Raw genomic sequence first — 12,368 nt, forward strand, 5'->3', positions numbered from 1 at the left:
TTTTATTGGTGTGATGAAAGAGGACTACTGGGCTGAAAGAGGGGGATTCTGTCTTCAAACAGACCGCCCCGCAGGAGACCGAATGCACAGCGGCACTTTGAAACTCTATAGGCATACACATTTACACACACTGCCTTTCTCTCTTTAGCATGGACACACACACACACACACACACACAGAGAGAGTCACAAAGCCTTTGCTCTTTACTGCATAAACAAACACATATTCTCACTTCAGAGCAAAAAATTAATAAAACTCTAATCTTCTCTTTTTTTTCATTCAAGAAATAATATTTTTAGACATGACACAGTAACAAAACAACTGAAAGAACAGTAATTTTGTCCCTATCCTAATTAACAGAGATGGACTAAGCATGTTCAGCCTTTTAGCATGAATGCTAATCACATACAAAGACTCACATTCCTTCACTCTGTTCAGCTGTCCATTCAATTAACCGTTGGAGCTTCCTAACTGCCCTCCTTATACACACATCAGAGTTGGAACACCCACTCCCCTCCCTTCCCATGGTACACACCACAGGGTGCCCACTCCATCTTTCAGAAACAGTCTCCCCCAGTATGAAGTGAACACACCCAAAGCTCCACAAGCTAATGGAAAAACCAGGGCTGTAATTCCCTCTTCTTATATCTTTGGATTTTTAATTGCTTACTTCTAGAAGTCCTGTATAAAACGTAATTCTTTTTACACTTTTTCAATGCGTTAAATCATCTGTTGACTCTATAAATCAAGAATTTTGAAGACAACACAGATGCATCACAGTCGTAGGAAATAACAACTATAGAGGTCATCTATTGCTTGCACTTAAAAGTAAAGTGTCAGTTTCGTGCCACTACTGACACCAAATAGAATCACAAAAATAAAATTGTCTACATCCACCCCGCTCCCATCTTCTGCTGTTTGGCCAGACCATCTAAGAACAACAAAGTTTACACTCTTTGGAAAGTCAGCCAAAGACTGGCTTAATTTCATTTTCAATTTTCATTTCATGTCTCTGCACATTAACCTGGGGTAAAAGAAAGTAAAATGTACTTGCCTCACCTATACACTATAGTAAAACTTGTACAAACTGACAGAAACTGTTCTGTATTCAACTCTATTTTCTACATTTATAAAACACATCAAGTTAGACATAAAGAAAGCACTATTCCTGAAGGTAATGAATTTCCTAAAGGTCACATCAAAAGTAGATTTTTATACTAACTGTCTGGCTTTATATCATTTGTGAAAACATGTTTTGTAATATATGACATTCCACACATAAGTTTAACAAGCAAGCAATGGTACTCACATCTCTGCAGTGAGGCACGATACCACCAGCAGGCATCCCCCTTTGCACACGCTGTGACAAAAGATGTCCATGTCCTGTGGCTGATGTGGGCGTCGTGGGCTGCAAGCTAGCATTGCGGTATGCTCCCACAGTCAGAGGACCCAGTTTGATCACAGAGGGATTAGGGTCAAAATGACGTAACGGCTTGGTGTTGTTGAAAGAGTATGGTTCTGGACCCATACCAGCTGTGGTGGTCTTGTTTAGTTGCAGCTGTGAGGGTTTTCCCTGTGCCTGCATTAGGAGCTTGAGGCTACTGGGTGGCTGGTTGGATGTGATGGCCTTGAACAGCTGACTAGACATTGCAGGTGCTTGAGTATTTTGTGAGTTGAAAAGATGTCCTTGTGTGTGAGGTTGTGTTCCTGGTTGGCATTGCCCAGCTGGACTCTGATGTTTATCTGGTCGGTAAGGAGGTGATGGTCGAGTGTTGTTTGATGCTGGGGCCACACCAGGAAGATAACTTGCCTGAGAACCTTGGATTGCAGTGCCTGAAACTCCTGGTGGGGCATTTCCAGACAGAATGCTGTTCTGGGGGCTGAAAGGGGGCTGAGCAATTGCTGGGCTGGCTAGCTTTTCTGGCCTGTAGGGTGGTGAAGGTCCGGTGGATGGGGCTGGAGCCGTGCTAGAGATTAGAGAACTCTGGGGGCTCTGAATATTACCTGCTGGGCTGAAGGGCTGCTGATGAGGCGATGAGTTAGGCAGTTTATCCCCTGGTCGGTAAGGTGGAGAGGGACCAGCCCAAGAAGTACTCTGCTGGCCCAATCCAGACAACCCCGACTGTGCAGGTGGGGGACCTGCACTGTTGTTGGAATGATGCTTACTATTCGATGCCATCTGCTGAAGCTGTTGGGCCCGGGACACCTCATGCCAGTTGGATCCGGCCCGGCTTGATAAGGCGGCAGAAAGCATGGGTGACCGTGCTTGATTTTGCCCTTGTGAAGAGGAGGAGGACAGGGGTGATGCTGAGAGTGGAGACGGAACCGTTTTGGAAGGGTGTGGTAGAGTATATGGTGCCCCAGCAGGACTTGGACCCACTTGAGAGGACCCAGCTTGAGAGAAACCAGGGGACTGAGTGAGGTGGGCCTCCAGGTGTGACTGTCTCTGTGGAGACCTTTTGGGGGTGCCATTACACTCCAGGTGGACAAAACCTCCAGCACTACTTGCCTGGTCATCACTTTCTTTTCCTAAGATCTTCTCAATGTCAAGCTCAGGTAAAGAGGGATCAGGGTTCTTTGTAAGTTCATCCAAAATGTCCTGCAGTTCTTGTTCCACTGAAGGAGTGGCCGAACTCCCATTTGGGTTGAAGTTACTTGTCAAGCCCCCTGAGCCTCCCCCGGTCCCTGGCGTTGATCCAGGACTAGCATTTGGGGGTACGGAATATGGAGACCCCAAATTGTTGTTGTTGCTGTTCAGTCGATTAGCTTCCAGAACACCCCCCTGGTTGTCCATCCCAGAAGGGAATGGAGGCTGAGGGTAGCTGGGGCCCATGGCCAGGGTGACATCTTCCAGACATAGACGTTTGCTACCTCCCTGGGTCATAGACGTGTCAGAGACCCCGTTTAGTGATGCAGAACTCTCGACAGCCCCAGTCAATTTCCTCTTCAGGGATCCTAGCATCTGTGGAGACACAGAAAGACGAAGCCTTGTTATCACGGCAAGTTGCTTCAAGGAAAACAGAATGGTGACCATCAAAAAAAAAAAAAGATTGCAAACCAGAATTGTGTAATGTTATGTGACAACTTTTACTAAGAGTCAAAATCTGGACATTCATTCACATTTCTCAATATATATTTAATTTCTTTTGGCAACAACTAGATTGTTACCACAAGTCAACTGGTCTGTTACTGCCCACAAATGAACTGTAGGGATCTCAAGGCTCTATCTTTTAAACACTACCAGTATGAATGCCTATTTCCAAAATGGGCTTTTTGGGTCTGAGCCTTCCAAGGCCCAGCTGTTGTCCAATTGTGCCAGAAGTGGGATGATTCAGCAGACCGTTTCCATAAGTGCATGGGTCAACACCGTGAAGACCTTCTCTCTTACCCCATCCTCCCCAATTCTAGCTCTCTGGAGAGCCCTCTTAGCGGATTAAGACTAAAGAGCTGCCAATCAAAAGCGCTTCATTCACATTCAGAATGAAGATGTTTGCAAACTTGCAAATCACATAATATATAAGACAGAGCCTGGGCATTTTTTAGATGTGTGGCCTCCAGGGAACTCCTATTACCAAAGCAAAGCATTGAATGAAACTTAAAATAGAATGCTGGTAAACTAAAATACTAAGTGTTCATTCTGGTCTTACAAAATCAACCAGAAAAATAAGGTATTAGCAGTGTCAGTTCATGAGAGCAACACATTTTTAGCCTTTTTTTCCTTTCTTTATCATTTAAGAGAGCAGTGGACTCCCAAAAGAGCCTCATAGAAAAATTTAGAAAGACAGAGAGATAGAGACGAATGAAGAGAGACCTCCTAAGAAATGGATTCTTGACGGGATGAATAATTTACTGTAACATTCCAGCTGCAAAAGAATGTGCAGCATTTTTTCATTCTTGTTTCTTCTCTGCATTCTCTCTATTTTATGAGGATCCTGACACCATTATCCATTTTTAAGCTCTTTCTCAGACTTGTAAAAGCCACTGGGAAAATAGCTACAGAATATTGCCTTGTACATATCATATAGAAGAAACATTCTTGACAGCTCCCTACGCCTAGATCCGATACAGGAATATATAAACACTAGACCTCACACCCTTCCCAAAAAGCTGGATTGTGGACACTGCTAGTCCACTTCCTACAAAAGCGCTCTTTCCTCCTTTCTCTTCCTTCATCCCCATGTTCCCTACCCCCTTTTTATATAGGAGGTTTTCCACATAGATTCCTCTCTGACTAGAACAATGGAACTCTGGAGACACACCTTCCCCGGCATCGCCAAGCTGTCTGCGCAGTCCACCCTGCCATGCATGTGTGTGTGTCTGTGTTTGAAAAAGAGACAGTGTGAACATGTGACGAAAAGGAAGAGTGTCTGTGCATGTGTAACAGAATATGAATTAATGCAGCCTTCATTTTAGAGGCTGTATTCTCACTGACACACATGCACACACAATCCTCTCTCTAATGGATGCCAATTTCACCCCGAGTAAACACATCAATACAGAAACATCGACTGTCTCTCTCCCTCTCTCTCTCTGCTGGAGGGACGCCTTTCATTCGGTAGCGATCGGATTTGTCCCATTATGACTGACACAACCATCTGTCAGCACAGAGCGCTGGCAAGAGAGAGAGAGGGAGCAGACCTATCATCCACACTGCTGTGCATATTCCTCATAATTATGGCTGGTAAGGCATACATCTGATTGCATTGCTCTGAGTCTCATTAAAGCTGCACTGAATACACACACACACACACACACAATCACCCTTATACACACACACAGAATGCTAAACAAACAGAATGGAACAGTGATGAGAGGGAATTAGTAAATTAGTGCAGTCTGAGTGTGTGTAATGGTAGATTTCAATAATTGGGTTGATGGATTTGGTGGGTATTGAGATTAAAATAAAAAGCATCAAATAGTAACCGAGACCAAAGTGTCAATTAGCGCAATGTCTAGTAAAAGTACTACAGCCACCATCACCAATACTAAGAAAATGTATGTCTTAGTATTACACACAATGGACCACCACTACTACTACCTTAATAACCAATAAAAACCAAAAAAAAAAAAAAAAATGCACACTACTATGGACTGGATACCATGTCAAAATCATGATTGACATCGGTCAATGGCATGAATGACATACAGTTCCGTTAGCAGCTCACACCTGCAATGCTGTATTAAAATATTCTCACAGAGTTCCCTGGATTACTTATTCAGTCGCACATCAACACCACTACAGAACCTACAGCGTGACCAGTGTAGTCCAATTTAAAAAAATGAATGAATTTTGATTGACTAAAAAGAATCGGCCCAGAGTCATTCGCTATGTATAGAATTAATAACATACCACTCAACCAGTGTTGTCTGATTCCCAAACAAATAACTCAAAGGTGTTGGGTCTTTTCAGTGAACCAAATAACCAGGACAACCAGGGGTGTGTTTCCTATACAACAATGAGACTTGCTGCTTAAAGGGTTAGTTCACCCAAAAATGAAAATTCTGTCATTAATTACCCTCATATCGATCTAAACCCGTAAGACCTCCGTTCGTCTTCGGAACACAAATTAAGATATTTTTGAAGCATTCTGACAGCTCTCTGACGCTCTCATAGACAGCAATGTAATTATCTTAATTTGTGTTCCGAAGATGAACGGAGGTCTTACGGGTTTAGAACGACATGAGGGTGGGAAATTAATGACAGAATTTTTATTTTTTGGGTGAACTAACCCTTTAACAACCATTGTACGGTGCATTGCTGGAGAAGTTAGTTACAACTGTTTCCAGAACAGTAGTAACTTTTTTTTTTCGCACATCCTTCATTCAGCAATATAGGACTGTTGTTAATTATGTCATGCAGGTGGTGAGTAATAACTCCTGCTAACAGATAGGTTCGAGATCAAATATATAGACATATATACTGCATGCTTATTTTGTTCAAGCGGTTCAAATGATGATTTGGGGAATTACAACTATTTACACTGATATGACAATGTCAGTAATGCATTTATGCTGCATCTAATAAAAAGTCTATAATTAGTACTGATTAGCACTATCTACGCACAAGTGGCACTACTATTTACTCATGTTCTTATACCCCAACTACTCATACCTGGTTTTGTGTGTTTAAATCATTTTTTGGCTACTGTATAAACAGGTCTGCAATAGGGCTATTTCTGTGTTGTAATATTTGTTTCTTCACCCTTCGTTGTTCTAGCATCTGGACCTGGGTGTCATGTCCACACACACAGCTCTCTATGATGGCTGCTATCGATCTATCTCTGCAATGGCTGATTATTCAACCACTGTGTCCCTGTTTGTGCAGTCATCTGAAATGAATCAATGATTCAGAAGCTTTTTGACTTGGATGCCAAGACAAAGATATGGAATCTTTGACACGTTATTATCTTAAATGATTCAATGAGTAATTCAAATGACTGGCAAAATGACTATTCATAAAACGTTCATTTAACTTCAACCACCACCATTTATGAACTTATAGGATTTCACAGACTACCAAAGTCAAATAATTTAAGTAATGCTCACTGTACCATCATTACTGACTGTGCAGTGACTAATTAAAAAAAAGATTAATTCAACTACTAGAAAGCTACTTCTATACGTTCAACTGTACAAAGAAGGTAATTAAGGACAGTCCCTCTTGTTAGAGAACACACAAACAGAATGAGGAGTGCGCGTGTGCGAGAGTAAGAAAGATAGAGATACAGAGCAGGGCAGAGAGAGGGTCTGTGCCAAGAGAAACAGAATGGGAGGGGTCTGGAGACACTTTTTGCGCATATAAACAGAGTTTCGTCTCATAGACCAACATAAACACACCTAATGTGTGCGCTGGAAAACACAGTCAACCTCTCATGCGCTCACAAAGACAAACACCCTCAAAGAGGTGCTGAGATAGAGGTACTTTACTGATCCCTGTGGGACAATTAAACCCAGAAATGTTATTGTTTAGTCAACTTTCTTTCTTCTGTGGAACACAAAACACACATTTTTGATTAACATCTTGCCCACTCTCTTTTCAATATAATGAAAGTTAATGAGGACTGGGGCTTCCAGCATCTAAAAGTTCAAAAAAGCATCATAAAATAGTCCATACAACTTATGTGCTATATTCCAATCCTTCTGACTTCCTACGATAATCTTGTGTGAGAAACAGACTGACATTTAAGTTGCTATTCACTGAAAATCTTGTTATCTGTACCTGCTCTCCTTGGCGCTTTAAGAAATTCATAAGAGAATAAGATTTGTTCTTTGGAGTAAGATGGTTTCAGTTGATTATTTGATCTAGTTCAGATAGCTGGTCCGAATAAGATGTTTATAAATTGGTAATTGGTAAATCTGGTTCTTCAGTTTGACTCACTGACTCCGACCATAGTGGTTAACAGCTTATTGGAGAGGATGATTATCTGTGAATAACAATTTAAATTTCAGTCTGTTCCTCACATAACTGCTATCATATGACTTGGAATATAGGGAGTGTGCCATTTGGATCACTTCAAGGAAACTTTGATATATATTTTTAGTAATTTTGTAGCTTGTAGCCCCAGTTCTCTTCTCATTCACTTCCATTATACACACTATACTGTTTTAAACGTTTGGGGTCTGTAAGATTTTATAATGTCAGTAATCAATAATATTGTGAAATATTATTACAGTTTGAATTTTTAATTTTTTTTTATATTTACAATATTTCTATTTTAATATATTTGCATTATATCTTCAGTGTCACATCCTTCAGAAATCATTCAAATATGCTGATTTGGTGCTTAAGAAACATTTATTATTATTATCAATGTTGAAAACAGTTGTGCTGCCTAATATCTTTTAAGGACACAGTGATACATTTCTTTTTCAGGATTATTTGATGAATAGAAAGTTCAAAAATAACAGCATTCATTTGAAACAAAAATTATTTTTATCATTATGAATGTCTATACTATGATGTTTGATTAATTCAATGCGCCCTTGCTGAATAAAACTATTAATTAAAAAAAAAACTTTCGAAACGACCCCAAACTTTCGAACAATAGTGTGGAAAAGACAGGTTTAGAACAATATTAAGGTAAATTATATAAATAACATTTCAGTAAAGTGCTAGCATGCTATGTAAAAGTCACAAATACTCAAGGATCAAAAGTAGACTTTTAGCATGAAATATGATGAGACACTTAGAGGATAGAGTGTTTTAAAGCCGTAAAAGCGAATAGAGGTGAGACGGGGTGAAAGAAAGCCCCTCCTTTCTGAATAAGCCATCTCAAAGAAATCAGTGTGCTTGTGTGACAGGGAGCGGAAAGGAAAACAAGCGACTTCCCAGCGAAAGTAAACGAGTTGGCGCATATTTACACAAAGGCAAACAAGAGAGCAAACACACACGTGCACACCCACGCACAGACCTGCATGCACACTGAGCTAGTGGCCCTGCTGAGATTAAAAGAGCAAGCTTTCTTCATTTATCTCTTTTCCCACTGCACTCTTTTTCTCTTTTCCTCTCTCCCTCCCTCCTTCCCTGTGGCATGTAATGGTATGCCAATCATCATTACTGTTTCCATTGTTGTGTCCTTAATTACCGCTGCCTCTGCGATGCCACTGTCATCTAGATATGCTAATAAACAAAGAATAGCCCGCCAGCCGCGCACCACTGCGCTAGTGTGAGCGTGTGCTGGTGTCTTCTGGTGATGGTTTCTGCCTCAAACTCTGTCTTTTGCTGCACAAACACAAACACTCATCTTGCACACACACACAAACAGGATGACCTTGAAGATTCTTTCCTTGAAAGAAGCATTTGTTCAGACATGATCTGTCTAGTCGCATAAATGTTAACTAAGAAAATAAATTACTAGATCTTTTTTTGTTACTGTATTAATGATAGCTTGAAGTGTAGTGTAAAAAGTTACATTTATTTACATATGCATTCAGCAGATGCTTTTGTAGAGCGACTTACAGTACAATCAAGGTGTATGTTTGAGCAAAACTGAACTTGTGATATTGGTGTTGCTAGGCCATGGTCTACTGCCTGAGCTATATAGTAGTAGAAATGTATCATCTCCTAATCAATAAAACTAGTCAGCAACAACAGACGTAATGAAAAGCAGATTTTTTTCTATTATATTTCCAGCTTCATGTGTCCACATAAAGCTGGAAATATATTATAGCTTGATTAGTAATTCATCTAAACAAAGAGAAATGGAACTATTCTCTCAACTTTCTGCAAATAAACTGAGGTTAAAAGGATCATACTGATTTTGTTGATTCTCTGGTAAATAGAGGCAAAATTTGTTCAATGTAAAATAATTTTGTTGTTCTATATTGGGGATAATAAATCTCAGCAAACATAATATGAAAATCATATTGGTGCATTGCACTTTTCTATTTTATTATTCTAGTCTAAATCCTCAAACTATCCTATATTGAAACATCATATATTGTATATAAATGCAGTAGGACAATAACTGCATTGTGATTATTGAAATGTATACAGCACCATTCAAAAGTTTGTTGTCAGTAAGATTTTTAATGTTTTAGAAAGCTTTTGTGCTCACCAAAGCTCTATATATTTGATTTAAAAAAATGCAGTAAAAAAACAGTACTATTGTGGAATATTATTGCAATTTAAAATAACTGTTTTCTATTTTATATATATTTAAAAATACAATTTATTCCTGTGATCGCAAAGCTGACTTTTCAGCATCCATTACTCCAGTCTTCAGTGTCATATGATCCTTCAGAAATCATTCAAATATGTTGATTTGGTGCTCAAAACATTTATTATTATTAATGTTAAAAACAGTTGTGCTATTTAATATTTTTGCGGAAACTTACTTTTGTTTTCAGAATTCTTTGATGAATAATAAGTTCAATAGAACAGCATTTATTTGAAATATAAATCTTTTGTTACATTAGAAATGCCTTTACTGTCACTTTTGATCAATTTAATGCTTTCTTGCTGAATAAAAGTATTTAAAATATATCTTACTGACCCCAAAATTTCCATTAAAAAAATAGTGTATATGAACTTATACTGTTAAACTTTAACTTGTATAGTTAAAGTTCATTTCTAAATGGAAATACCTTACTATCACGTATTAATATTGTCATTTAGGCAGATATTTTCTTACCTAAAATGACTAACTGCACATTTATTGCAGGGATTCTTCCCTCTGGAGGAGCCCAGGATTAAGTTCCTCGCTCAAGGGCACACTGCTGATGGGGGATCCCAATAATTCTGCACTCCATGAACCGCTAACCGACAGATTACTAGCCAAGATCTTCCATCTTAAAACCACCACAATCCCCATAACACACTGAAACCCGAACTGCTATTCAAATCTTAATTAGGAAGCGATAACTGTGTGGATAATTGAATAAGGAGATGAACTGATTACAATTTCTGTGCAGTCATTTATCTTGAATATAATCTAAACAGTAAAGTGTTACTGATTTAGCAACTGTCTCACCATATGATTGAATATTACACCGTATTATGATAACTGTCTCACACATTTCATGTATTTGTAGCCCAATTTGAATCCCAGTTCCCACTGCCACATGCCAAATGTATACACTATATCTTTAAATCTTAGCTATATATGACAGTGTAGAATCTATATGTATAAATAGGACAGTCTGGATGCATAAACCATGTTTTGTACAAACAGCTTTGTTCATACATCATTTATAAGTGCAGTATGTATATCTGTACAAATAACCTATATTATAAGCTTGAACCTTAAATGTATTTTAAGTATGACTGTGTTAACACATAATGTGTGTGTGTGCGTGTGTGTGTCCAGATGTGTAACGACAGGTGGGGTAGGTTTCAGACAGGATCAAGGGGATTAGGAGAGCGGGGAGTGAGCCCTTCCCCAACACCCCAGAGAGCAAGAGAAAGAGATACAGAGATAGAGAGCAATTCACAGCTAAAACAAAGAAATTCATTATTTTTTAATCTGTCAACCATGTAGATCTCATCCAAAAAATGTCCAACAAGTGAACTAATTGGCCCAAATAAAGGCATATTCACCCCTCTTACACTTGTATGTCACCTTAAAATAATACAATCCTACATCCTTGATATCGATTAGTCAAGACAACAGTCAGCCTACAGGTCATATTGACCGTATGGCCAAATCACGCTCTGCTCATTGGGTTCATTTGTCGTTCACGACCACCAGTGAGAAAAAAGTCAATGTCTATATATTACAGACTTGAAATGAGCGTGCAGCAGTAAGGTGACATACATGCTACTGTCATCAGGAGGAGGAAGAGAGAGTGAGATTTAGATAACTGGGGCACTTTTATTCTGAGTCACTGCTTGTTTTTCTTTCCTTTCTTGAAAATCACTCTCATACAATGTGCGAATGTTTGTTTGTGCGACATTAGGATGTTTTTCCGGTTTTGATTTCAGTAAATGACGAGCAACAAGTAACAGAGATCAGACTGAGGGAATACCCTAAACGCACTTTCCGCTCACTTTCTCCACACCGTTTTAATGTGCATCTTTGTCGTGATTTCCAGTAAAAATATCGAAACATTCAGAAATGATAAGTGACATCGCATAAGATAAATATATTAAAAAAAATCACAAAAAATTGCCTACATTTTTTGAACATTTTTGACATATATTCCAAACAAAAACAATTTTTAAAAATGATAATTGTTAAATTCACCTGATAAACAACACTACATAAGATATAAATAAAAACGATTGCAATTTTTTATTGAATCTCATCTTGACGTTTTCCATTAAAAACATTTTTAGAAGATAAAAGAAAAGTTAAATTCACCTGACAAGCAAGCATAAGAATAGCCAAATAACCGACAAATAAATAAATACATAAATAAATAAAATCTCTGACATTTTTTCAAGTAAAATAATCATTTTAGAAGAAGTAAAATTCATCTGAAAAATCTTTTTAGCCTTGAAATATTAAGTTTGTTTTGCAGTACTACATTTTAGCTTAAAGGGGTCATATGATGCCCATTTTCCACAAGTTGATATGATTCTTTAGGGTCTTAATGAAAAGTCTGTAACATAGTTTGGTTAAAATTTCTCAATGGTAGTGTTAAAAGTTGATATGTGGGGAGCTATGGTTAGAGAGTCGGACTCGTAACCCAAAGGTTGCAGGTTTGAGTCTCGTACCGGCAGAGATTGTAGGTGGGGGGTGTGAATGTACAGCGCTCTCTCCCACCTTCAATACCACGACTGAGGTGCCCTTGAGCAAGGCACCGAACCCCCAACTGCTCCCCGGGCGCCACAGCAAAAATGGCTGCCCACTGCTCCGGGTGTGTGTTCACGGTGTGTGTGTGTGTTCACTGCTGTGTGTGTGCACTTTGGATGGGATAAATGCAGA

At 39.0% G+C, this 12,368-nt stretch overlaps 1 protein-coding gene across 1 annotated transcript in view; it reads right to left on the minus strand.

Moving 5' to 3' along the window:
- Positions 1–12,368, minus strand: part of LOC107668305 (mastermind-like domain-containing protein 1) — a 57,481-nt gene that overhangs the window by 10,617 nt on the left and 34,496 nt on the right. The window contains exon 2 of the mRNA XM_016460145.1: positions 1,310–2,962. Coding sequence (XP_016315631.1) covers positions 1,310–2,962 — 1,653 coding nt within the window. The remainder of the gene's footprint in view (positions 1–1,309; positions 2,963–12,368) is intronic.

This window comes from Sinocyclocheilus anshuiensis, unplaced genomic scaffold, assembly GCF_001515605.1.
Source record: "Sinocyclocheilus anshuiensis isolate Anshui unplaced genomic scaffold, SAMN03320099.WGS_v1.1 scaffold337, whole genome shotgun sequence".
NCBI classification, from domain to species: Eukaryota; Metazoa; Chordata; class Actinopteri; order Cypriniformes; family Cyprinidae; genus Sinocyclocheilus; species Sinocyclocheilus anshuiensis.